The 12,628-nt window shown below is 39.8% G+C and overlaps 1 protein-coding gene across 3 annotated transcripts in view; it reads right to left on the reverse strand.

Moving 5' to 3' along the window:
* Positions 1-12,628, reverse strand: part of Spats2 (spermatogenesis associated, serine-rich 2) — a 79,481-nt gene that overhangs the window by 19,081 nt on the left and 47,772 nt on the right. For all 3 annotated transcript variants that reach the window (XM_013018822.1, XM_013018823.1, XM_013018820.1), the window contains exons 5-8: positions 12,032-12,081; positions 8,553-8,814; positions 5,960-6,139; positions 3,419-3,554 (exon numbers count right to left, since the gene is read on the reverse strand). In XM_013018822.1, coding sequence (XP_012874276.1) covers positions 3,419-3,554; positions 5,960-6,139; positions 8,553-8,814; positions 12,032-12,081 — 628 coding nt within the window. The remainder of the gene's footprint in view (positions 1-3,418; positions 3,555-5,959; positions 6,140-8,552; positions 8,815-12,031; positions 12,082-12,628) is intronic.

The raw sequence follows: 12,628 nt of genomic DNA on the forward strand, positions 1-12,628 counted from the left end.
CCAAAACAAAACAAAAAAGAAATGATTAAATCACCAGCAAAAGAGATTTTAGGTTTTCAGTATTAGAAAGCTTTTGATTTTATTTATCTTCAGGTATGGGTCAACTTTTATTTGATGTCAAAGTACAAGAAGTCTTCCACATAATTTCCATGATGCCTTGTCAGGGATTATGTAATCTTACTGCTGCAAATATGTAAGAACCTTTTGCTTTCCATACTGTTACAAACAGAAAAATGGCTAAGTGACATTAACTCCAAGCCTTAGTTCTGTGTCAAATGGAATAAATTCACCTGTCAATTATGTCTTGAAGTTCCAACTACAAAAAACATTGAAGTAAGGTAACTTAAAAACCCCCATCAGGTAGACAGAAGAGCTTTATACCAGCAGGGAAGGGCAGGTAATCTCTCTCAAATAAAATTGGGCTGGTTATGAGATCTGCTAATCAATACTAAATACACAGTTCCCAGGCCACTTTTTTTTTTCATTTGTCATTTATGGCTGGTTTCCAAGAAAACAGGAACTCACAAATATCTCTCCCAAAATGTTTCCTGGTTCAGGCTTGTTTTCAACGGAATCAGGTCTTATGACTAATCAGAAAGCTTAACAGTCATGGAGACTAGAAGCCTACCAAGGCAAAGCTGTAATGAACTATAATTAGCTCCTTTCTTTTTCTTTCTTTTTGTCAGTCATGGGGCTTGAACTCTGGGCTTGTGCGCTGTCCCTGTGCTCAGCTCAAGGCAAGCTGTCTACTGCTTGAGCCAGTGCCACTTCTGGTTTTCTCGTGGTTTACTGGAGATAAGAGTCCCATGGACTTTCCTGCCCAGGCTGGCTTTCAACCGAGACTCTCAGATCTCAGCCTCCTGAGTAGCTAGGATTACAGGTGTGAGCCACTGGCTCGCTCAGCTCTTTTATTTTTCAAATATGTCATATGATAAAAATGTAGTGCAGGGGCTGGGAAGGTGGCTCAGTGGTAAAGCGCTTGCCTTGCATGCCTGTGGCCCTGGGTTCCATTCCTCAGCACCACATAAGCAAAAAGAACAAAGCCGGAAGTGGCGCTGTGGCTCAAGTGGTAAAGCGCTAGCCTTGAGCTGAAGAGCTGAGGGACAGCACCCAGGCCCAGAGTTCAGGCCCCACGACCAGACCCCCCCCCAAAAAAAAATGTAGTGCAAAGGACATGATGCTTTGTCTTAGAGGTGCAGATAATAAAAACTATCTCATAAACTTTTTTTTTTTTTTTTTTTTGCCAGTCCTGGGCAACTAAGAGCCTGGGCACTATCCCTGAGCTTCTTTTGCTCAAGGCTAGCATTCTACCACTTGAGCCACAGCACTACTTCCAGCCTGTTTCTGTTTATATTATACTAATGAATTAAACCCAGAGTTTGCTTCATGCATTGTAGGCACTCTAGCACTAAGCCACATTCCTAGCCCCTAGTAAACATTTTTAGACATCAGAGCTGGTTCATGAGATTCTTATCTTCAATAAACCACCAGAAAACTGGAAATGGCACTGTTGCTCAAGTGGTAGAGCACTATACTTGAGCTAAAGAGCTGAGGGACAAGGCCCAGGCCTGACTGACAAAAAAAAAAAAAAAAGAATTCCAGACTAGCCTGGGCTACCTATCAAGACCCTGTCTCAAAAATATAGAAACAAACCAGCTATGAGCAGCTCATGCCTGTCATTCTAAGATACTCAAGAGGCTGAAATCTCAGAATTATGATTCAAAGCCAATCAGGGAAAGAAAGTCTGTAAGATGCGTATCTCCACCAATTAACCACCAAAAGCCAGAAAAGCCAGAAGTGGGTCTGTGGTTCAAGTGATACAACACTAGCCTGAAGATTAAAAAAATAAAAAGCACAGAGACAGTGGCCAGCCCCTAGGATCTGCACAAAAACAAAACAAAAGAACAACAACAAAAAACACCAAAGAATAAAAAAGAAGGGAGATAGCTACTCAGGAGGCTGAAATCTGAGGATCACAGTTGAAGCCAGGAAAGTCTGTGAGACTCTTATCCCCAATAAACTACTCAGAAAAGGCCAGAAGTGGCACTGTGTATTCAAGTGGTAGAGCTTTAGCCTTGAGAACAAAGAGGTTCAAGGACAGAGCCCAGGCCCTGAGTTCAGGACCTGGAACTTGTCCCCCCCCCCCGAAAAAAAGAAGGGAGAATGAGATAAAGGAGAGTGATAGAGAAACGAGGTTCATTGCAATACAGTGTATACATATGTATACACTAACAATATACAATGACAATAAAACTATACTTATATAAATAATATATGCTAATAAAAAAGGTAATAATAAAGTCAAGGAAACCAATGACTAATAGAGTACAGAAGACATATTTGAGGTAAGGTGCATCAAAAAGGATCTCTTCTATAATTCTGTCCACCCCCTATATTCTTAGTTTAAAAGACAAACACTAAATTGAATGTGCAGCCTGCTCTGTATTTTTTTCATTAAAAAATACTAATGTGACCAAAAACAAAAAAATTAAAGCAGTATAAAGTTAAATATACTACAGTATTTTTTATCTATCCTCACTATATAGAGAATATGTAGGAATCTGGAATTAAAGAATCTAGTCAACTAAATGTTTACAAACAAGACCACACTAAAGCTACAAGCACAACTATGTTTATTGCAGCATTATTTACTATAGCTAAGATATGGAACCAACCCAGATGCCCCTCAGTAGATGAATGGATCAAGAAAATGTGGTATATATACACAATGGAATTCTACGCCTCCATCCGAAAGAATGACATTGCCCCATTTGTTAGGAAATGGAAAGACTTGGAAAAAATTATATTAAGTGAAGAAAGCCAGGCCCAAAGAAACATAGGTCCCATGGTTTCCCTTATTTGCAATATCTAGTATATGTCTGAGTCAAGCAGAAAAGGTCAGATAAAGTGATGTTAGGGAAATGAACCCTAAGATATGTACTCAAATGTTTTTTTTCTTTCTTGCAATTGTTTCTAACACATTTATAAGATTATTTCTTTGTTGCTTTGTATGTCCCTCCCCCACAGTATAACCCCTGCTTTCACTGTATTTGATGTCGGTATAATTTGTGGAGGGGAAGGGGAAAAACAAATCGTTTAAATAGGGATACAGGTGGACCCATTGCAACAATGAGATGTACAAGTCGTTATGTCGAAAACGAACTTTACAACTTTGGTGGGAGGGGGAGCAGGGAGGATTGGATGGGGAGGTGGGGGGGAGGAGGATGGGAAGGGATGGGAAGGGGAAACAAAGGAGGCTACAATGCTTGATAAGAAATGTACTCATTATCTTGCCCATGTAATTGTAACACCTCTGTACAGTATTTTCACAAAAAAAAAAAGAATCTAGTCAACTGCTAACCATCTTTATAAATGCTTCTTTTTGTGTCTATGACTTATCAAATCAAACTTCACTTACCAGCTCTGTAATTCAGCAAAAGCTTGTTTCATTTTCTTAATGGAAGCATCCATCTCTTCTTTAACTACAACTCGATACCGTGCAAGAGACACTGTGCAACGCTGGAGGTCTTTTACAGATTTTTCAATATTAGAACCTTGGGAGGGAAATTCAAAGATTATTTATGTCATGTGGAATAAAAATGTTTCCTAAATGATCGTCATTGCCCAACAATCTTATTTTTTGTAACAAATTCTCAAGATTGTTTCTATTTATTTATTTATTTATTTATTTTAAATCTTGCCAAGTACCAGTGTATTATACCTATAATCCTAGTTACTCAGGAGCTGAGATTTAAGAAACGCATTTTGAAGCGAGCCCAGGCAGGAAAGTCCATGACACTGTTACTTCCAACTAACCAGAGTGGCACTGTGGCTCAAAGTGATGAGTGTTAGCAAAAAGCTCAGGGATAGCACCCAAACTCTGAGTTCAAGCCCCATGACCAAAGAAATCTTTTGTGCTGGTCTTGGGTCTTGATCTCAGGGGCTGGGCACTGTCACAGAGCTTTTTTGCTCAAGGCTAGCACTCTTAATATTTGGGCCACCAGCTCCAGTTCCAGCTTTTTGGTACTTAACTGGAGATAATGGTCTCATTATCTCCAATTATGCCTGGGCTGTTCAAACAGCAACCTTCAGATCTCAAGGAGTAACAAGAATTACAGGTGCCAGCTACAGGTACTTGGTTAAGACTCATATTTCAATTTTTTTTCATCTAGTAACAGTACTGGAAGCTTGAACTCTAGGTTTTGTGCTCTTGCTTATCTTTTGGCTCCAGGCTAGAGCTCTACTACTTGAGGCACACCTTAACTTCTGGCTTTTTGCTGGTTAATTGGAGGTAAAGGCTCTTGAATTTGTCTGCCCAGCCTAGCTTTAAACCACAATCCTCAGATCTCAGCCTCCTGAGTAGCTAGGAGGCTTCTATTGCATTTGAAAATTTTAATCCTTTTGTTACTGTTTTGAGACAAGTCAGGTTTTGTGTGAACTACCACACCTGGCCCAAAATTTCAATTTTTTAAATTAGTTTTTAAAGACAGAATTTTATTGTGTTGCTCATACTGATCCCCAACTCCTGGGTTTAAGTGTCCTCCTTGCTTCAGCCTCATGAATAGCTCAGATTAAGGCTCCAGACACCATACCCAGCTTATCACTTTCAATTCTTCACTACAATTTGATTGTGTTCTTTTAGAACATACCTAAAAGCGTTTACACTTTGTTCTTTTATTTAACTTCCATTATTTTTACTTGCTGGATATTATCAGACCTGTAGTTCTGCAATAAGCTGAGGGCTGCTACAAAGATGAAAAAATAGAGCTACACGAATTAAAATTTAGCACATGTACTAAATAATACATAGCTACAAGGTACAAGTATCTTTTACATTTTTGTTTCGTTTGTTCACAGGACTGGACCTTCATGCTTAGATGCATAAAGCTTAGAGGAAGCTGCCAGTGGCTCATGCCTGTAATCATAGCTACTCAGGAGACTGAGATCTGAAGACTAAGGTTCAAAGCTAGCCTGGTTAGGAAAGTCTATGAGATTCTTATTTCCAATTACCCCCCCCCCCCACACACACACAAAATTAGAACAAAACAAAACCCCTCAGAGGAGCTAATAACCTGTTTATTTATTTAAATGATTACAGCTTAAAAAAACAACAATATAACAAAGGAGTTACCTCCAGTCAATGCTAAGTTATGTACCCCAAGGAAGCCTAGAACTTGAAATCTTCCTGGCTCAGCCTCCTGAGTTGAGTTCTGGTATTATAGGCATGACAACCACATTTGGCCAAAATTAGTTTCTTTTTTAAAAAACAAAAACAGAATTGGGTGCTGTGGTTCACAGCTTTAATCCTAGCTACTAAGGAGCTGTGATGGGGGGGGGGGGGGGAGATCATGGTTTAAAGCCAGCCCAGCAGAAAAGTCTGTGAGACTCTTATCTAATTAACCATTCAAAAAGCCAGAAGTAGAGATGTGTCTCAAGTGATAGAGCAGTAGCCTAGAGCAAAAAGTCAGGGACAGAGCCCAAGCCTTGAGTTCTTTGGGTCCGGTCTGGGGCCTGAACTCTGGGCCTGGGCGCTGTCCCTCAGCTCTTCAGCTCAAGGCTAGCGCTCTACCACTTGAGCCACAGTGCCACTTCCAGCTTTTTTCTTTTTGCTTATGTGGTGCTGAGGAATCAAACCCAGGGCCTCAGGCATGCAAGACAAGTGCTCTACCACTGAGCTACCTTCCCAGCCCAGGTTAAATCATCTTTACAATAGACTTTGACTATATTCACAAAAAGGGTTCTTGCCACTGTGACAAGACTGCATGATCTGAACTATTCTCTTAAGATTCCCAACTGCATACACAGAAATAGGCAAGGGTTAGGTAATTACAACCTAGAAAATAGAAAAAGGATTACCTGATATCCTTCTGAAACCTCATCTATGAAAACAATGAAGTAATTTGCTTTCACTAGCCAAAACCAGATTATTCTTTTCTTTCCCCAAGGGTCTTTGAATTACCTAGTCTTTTATTGGTAGAGGAGAGTGGAACATCCTCCATTCCCAGATTTGAAAACTGGGATCCTGTGGTGGATGTTTGGGGAAATTTGGCAGCATTTCTGGACTTCTGAGCATTCCTAATAGAGCGCATCATCAAAGACTTGGACTCAAAGTCAGAAACACCATTCTCCAGCACAGAATCTGTCAAGAAAGAGACTGTTTTAGAGAACAATGTAGTGGTAAATCAGGCAAGCAATCTTAATTACTCAAACAGGCAAAAAATGTTTTAGGAAAAGTCATGGGTATTAACAAGGTTGCTGGCTTCCATACGTTACACCGAAATGAAAAAGAAGTTTTATATTGTTTTAGGGAAAAAAAGAATTTAAAAACCTTTAGGGAATATTGCATGCTTGGTGGGAACATGTAGTACAACCAATCTTGTTTGTTGTTGTTGGTTGTAGGGCTTGAACTCTAGGCTTGGGCACTGTCCATGCACTCTTCAGCTCAAGGCAATCTCTCTACCGCTTGAGCCACAGCACCATTTCCAGTTTTCTAGTGCTTTATCTCCGTAAGAGTCTCATGGACTTTCCTTCCTGGGCTGGCTTTGAACCATGATTCTCAGATCTCAGCCTCCTGAATAGCTAGGATTACAGGTGTGAGCCACCAACACCCAGCATTACAACCAATCTTAATGCAGTTTGGAGGTTTTGCAAAAAACTAAACATAGAACTTCTCTGTGACCCAGAACATTACAAATGAGCATACAGTAAAGACACTTGTACATCTATGTTTACTGCTACACTATTCACAATAGCCAAGTTATGGAAACAGCCCATATGTCTTAATAGATGAGTACATTAAAAAAATGTGGTACACATACATTTTACTCATCCATTAGAAAGCATAATATTTTATCATTTGCAGGGATATGAATGGACCTATAGTAAATCATGTTAAGTGAGGTAAGCCAAGCTCAAGGAAGAAAAATGGTCCATGTTTTCTCTCATATGTAGAAACTAGATCTAAAATACAACTGGACAGGGTTGGGAAGGTGGCTTAGTGGCAGAGAGCTTGCCTTGCATGCATGAGGCTTTGGGTTCGATTCCTCAGCGCCACATAAACAGAAAAGGCTGGAAATGGCGCTGTGGCTCAAGTGGTAGAGCACTGGCCTTGAGCTGAAGAGCTAAGGGAGAGTGCCCAGGACCAGAATTCAAGCCCCACAACTGACAAAAAAATAAACTGGACATAATAATTTATACAGGACTCTAAACATTCACACATAGTCAGACTAAAGGAGGATACCCATAGGGGAGGAACCCAAAGGTGGAACTATTTAAGAAACTATTTATCAAAAATGAATTTCAGGAAATAGAAATGCGTTTTTGTTGTTGCAGTTCATGGTGGTGTTTGTTTTTTCTTTTTTTCCTTTTTTTTCCTCTTAGGGAGGGTAAAAGGAGATGTAGAAATGGAGGGAGGAAGAGTAAACAAATGCAGTCCTGGTATTCAGTATACATTACATGGAAAATGAGCTATGCAACTTGAACAAAAAAGTTCAGGGACAGTGTCTAGGCCCTGAGTTCAAGACCTAGAACTGACGAGAGGGGGCGGGGCAGGGGATATCTGTGAATTTACAACTATTAATAATAATAATCAACTGTTTACTGAACTAGTAAACAAATGTGGGAGTATGAAAAGTCAGTTCTTATAAAATCTATGATCAGTCAGTATTATTTATTCCTTTCTGTGCTGGGTACAATTACATCAACGTTATTATCTCATCTTCATCATTATCCTTAGTAAGGTTTTTTTGTTTCATGCATGCTAGGCAGGCACTCTATCACTAAGCCACATTCCCAGACCCCTTAATAGGTTTATAAAATTTTTTTGACAATACTGGGGTTTGAACTTAAGAACTTGCATTTCCTAATCAGGTAGTCTACCACTTGAGCCATACACCTCTACTAAATCTTCAAGAATCTTTTTAAAAAGATCTTTAGAGTCTGGGAAGGTGGTTCAGTGGGACAGTGCATGCATGAGGCCCTGGGTTAGAGTCCTCAGCACCACATAAGCAGAAAAAGACAGAAATGGCACTGTGGGTCAAGTGGTAGAGCACTAGCCTTGAGCTGAAGAGTTGAGGGACAGCGCCCAGGCCCAGAGTTCAGGCCCCATGATCAACCAAAAAAAATCTTTAAACATCTTTAAAGTCACTTTCTGCCAAATACTAAAAGGATTCCTCTCCTTATTAGAAAATATCCACAAGACTGAGCTAAACTAAAAATGTAAGACAAGAAACAAGGCTGGGAATGTGGCTTAGTGGTGGTAGAGTGCCTGCCTAGCATGCATGAAGCCCTGGGTTCAATTCCTTAGTACCACATAAACAGAAAAAGCCAGAAGTGGCACTATGGTTCAAGTGGTAGAGTGCTAGCCTTGAGCAAAAAGCAGCTCAGGGACAGTGCCCAGGCCTTGAGTTCAAGCCCCAGGACACCCAGAACTGGCAAAAAAAAAAAAGGACAAGGAACAAAAATTATACTTTTCTAGGCTTTTAATAATTATAAGGCCCCTGTATTATATATTTTAATAGAATCAACTTTGAAAAACCTGTTAATGCACTCACCTGTTATATCCAGTCTATTTGGCATGGCAGACTCATAATCTTCTAATTCCCTGGCATCTATTGAAAGAGTCTCCAAACCTTCACTGAGTGAGTCCACAGATTCAGCATCATTGATGGTGCCATTGACATGATAACCATTAATGCCACCTTTCTCTGAGGAAGGTGCAGACTGCTCCTCTTGATTGGAAACCAATTTATTGGAGTCCGGGATACAGTTACTTGCTTCTGCTGCTGGTTTTGGTTTGCTTTTCTTCTTTTTGTTCTAAGGTTATTGAAGATTTGAAAAAATGAAAAGAAAAAACAAACTCCTCCAATACCACCTAAAGAGTTAACTCTAGCTACTACAAGCAACCAATTTTTCCTATGTACTTCCCCAAACAGAACATTTTATATATGTTGAACCATTCCTAAAATAAAATTTTTCTATGTGAAGCATTATAATTTAAAAAATTAATTTCTTGGTGATATTGTGGCTTGAACTCAGAGCTTTGTTTTCCTAGGCAAGGGCTCTACCACTTAAGCCCCTTCTAGCCCAAATTCTGCATTTTAGATAAATTCAAACACAAAAACATAAAACATTTCAAATTTTTTGTGTATGTGTCTGTCTGTCCTTACGCTTGAACTCAGGGTCTGGATGCTGTCCTTGAGCTTTTGTCCTCAAGGGTAATATTCTACCGCTTGAGCCACAACTCCACTTCTGGCTTTTTGATAGTTAGTTGGGAGATAAGAGTCTCAGGACTTTCTTGCACAGACTGGCTTCAAACCTCAATCCTCTGATCTCAGTCTCCTAAGTAGCTAGGATTACCGGCATGAGCCAGGGACACCTGGCAATATAAAACATTTCTTGATGGCAAAACCCACTTTAATGAAAATGAAAAAATAAACTATAAAATATATAATATATTCAAACAAAATGTTAAATGCACAAACCTGACAGCTCAATAAACAATAAAAGAGTAACAAGTGTGAGAGCCAGAGCTCAATCTATTATCCAAAAAATTAAATACTAGCAAAAGCTGTGAACACTTGGAATGAAGTAAAATCTTACTCTAATGCTTATCAAAATTACAAATGCACATACCTTTTGACCAGCAAGTTTCTACTTCTAGGAGTTTATCCATCTAAAATACTTTCTCCCATGAGAACTGGCTCTGGTTTCATATCATCATTGTCCCATGTATACAGTAAGTATACATATGTATTTATAGCCAGTAACTACCTAGTGCCACATCCTATTCAACTAATCCCAATAATTAACTAAATTTGGACATTGGAGAATATCAATTTGAAGCTAACTCTCATAGTTTATTTTTCCTCTAGATTTTTAAGGAATTTGCATATGTCTAATACATACTTTTTCATCTCTGGTGGGATTTGAACTCACTGTCCCTAAGCTTTTGTGTTCAAGGCTAGCACTTTGAGCCACAGCTCCACTTCTGGTTCTTGGGTGGTTAATTGGAGGTGAGTTTCAGGGGCTTTCCCATCCAGGCTGGCTTTGAACCACAATCCTCAGATCTCAGCTTCCTGAGCAGCTAGGATTACAGGTGTGAACCACCAGTGCCTGGCTTTCAGCTATGTTTATAACTTATGTCACTAACAATTTATACTCCTGGGTTGATAAGATACTAGTATTTTCCAGAATACTCGCTATCTACGTTGGTGAAACCAGAATCTGTGGCCTGATATGGTCACAACTGACAGTATTCCTAATGAGGTGATGTAGAGCCACTAACAAAGTATTTCAGGGGCCAGAGATGATGGTGAATGCCTATAATTCCAGTATTCAGGAGGTGGAAGTAGATCACTGTTTAAGGGCAGTCCAGGCAACATTAGTTTGAACCCTATCTGAAAAACCAAAAGCAAAAGAACTAGGTGTGTGGTTCATGTGGCAGAATTGCTCAGCATACAAAAAGCCCTGATCAAAAAGGAGGGAGGAGGAAGAGGAGGGGGAGGGGAGAAGAGGAGAAGGAAGAGGAGGAAGAGGAGGAGGAGGAGGAGGAAGAGGAGGAGGAGGAGGTGGTGGTGAAGGAGGTGGTGGTGGAAAGTAGAAAGGAAGGAAGAAAGAAGCATTTCATAATCTCATAACTCCAGCACTAATCTAACCTAAACATCATAAATACTTGCTTAAAATCCACATCAAGTAGACAGGCACCTGACAGCTCATGTCTATAACCCTAGCTACTCAGAAGGCTGAGATCTGAGGATCACAGTTCCAAGCCAACCCAAGCAGAAAAGTCTGCAAGAGACTCTTATCACCAATTAACCACTCAAAAGTCTGAGCAAAAGAGCTCAGGGACAGTGCCCAGTCTTGAGTTCAAGCCCCCAGACTGATCAAAAACAAAAAAGAATCCATACAAAGTATTTCCTAAAGGAACTACATTGAAAGTGTCAAGCTATGAAAAAGATTTTGAAACCAGCTATATCCCTTGGGGTAAGCACTATTTTGTGTGGTGGCTAAGGAGAAGAGTTTAAGCTGGGGGCGGTGGCTCCATCTGTAATCCTAACTACTCAGGAGGCTGAGATCTGTGGATCATAGTTCAAAGCAGCCTGGGCAGAAAAGACCCCATGAGACTCTTATCTTCAATAAACTAGTTAAAAAAGCCGGAAGTGGTATTGTGGCTCAAGTGGCCTCGAGCTGGCCTTGAGCACAAAGAGGCTCAAGGATAATACCCAGGCCCTAAGTTCAAGCCCCACACCAACCAAAAGAAAAAAAGGGGGGAAGGGATTGAGAACTTATGTATTAGGCATTAAGTACTGGAATATACTAGTGTTATTTTCTTATTTTAGTGATGAGCAAATTAAACCACACAAAGGCTTAAAAATATTCTTAGGTCACAAAGCTAGATAAAATGGAACAGGATAGAAATTCAGTTCTGACAGATCTACAGTCAAGTACCTCCTACCTACTTAAATTGCAATATTAGCTCCAACTGGAAGAGACATACAGTTATAGTAATATAAGCCTTCATTAAGCTTTAAGTCACAATTTATGATATTAAGAACTATATCACAGTTTTCTGACCTAAAACTCTGAACTGGTTGGGCATAGTGGTACACATCTGTAATCCTACCACTCAGAAATTGAAGGCAAGAGGATCCCAAGTTCAAGGCTATATAGAGACCCCATCTCAAAAGACAAAAACATATGCAAAACAAAAAACCTGGACAATTTTAGCTATCTATGATATGACTATTGTGATCATTTTCCCTGGAGGAGCTCTGCTTTCCTTGAAATGTTCTCATGCTTTAATCCCTGTCTAGTATCCATCAGCACAGCACCTTGGCAAAATCACTCTGATTCATCCCTTCAATCACAGGGAGACCAGGTTGAGACACAGTTGCATTTCAAGGTCAAAGACAACTTTTTTAGCCAGGTGGACTGAAGATATTTAGGTAAATATTTTCTTCCAATAGTTTTAACAAACCTTAAGGTTTTAATAATATCAATATCAATATTGTGCTCTTAAACTTATTTTTACCTTTTTCTTGCCTGTTACTGTCCATTCTTTAAGTACTTCACTGGCACTACCTGTAAAATGAAATCAATTACAGATTTTGTCACCTACCACATACAAACCCACAAACAGGACTTAAAGAGTCTCTGTATTTTGTAACTATTGAAGAAGTCCCAGAATTCCTAATAAGAAAAGTTAAAGATTAAATCTTTGGGGGTTGAAAGCATGGCTCAGGTGGTAGGGCCTCAGCCAATGAGCAAAAGTATCAGTACCAAGTTTAAACCAGTCTTGGACCAATCAACCAACCAATCAATCAATCAATCAATCTGAGATAAATCACTTCATGCTCCCTTTTGAATACCTGCCTACTTATTAGATCCCCTTTTCCATGTAATCTCCCCATTGAGGTATTTCAAGAAGAGACTAAATGTAGCCTGGCCATTTTAAGATTCTTTTATCTGTACATCTTACATGACTCGGTTCCACCCAGTTTAGCTTAGGTAACATGTAAATCTTTAGCTTTGGAGAGAGCTGTATACCCAAATACCAACACCATTTTTTTGGGGGGGGGGGGTCAGTTGTGGTACTTGAACTCTGGGCCTGGGTGTTGTCCCTCAGCTC

Source organism: Dipodomys ordii, unplaced genomic scaffold (assembly GCF_000151885.1).
Source record: "Dipodomys ordii isolate 6190 unplaced genomic scaffold, Dord_2.0 Scaffold42, whole genome shotgun sequence".
Lineage (NCBI taxonomy): Eukaryota > Metazoa > Chordata > Mammalia > Rodentia > Heteromyidae > Dipodomys > Dipodomys ordii.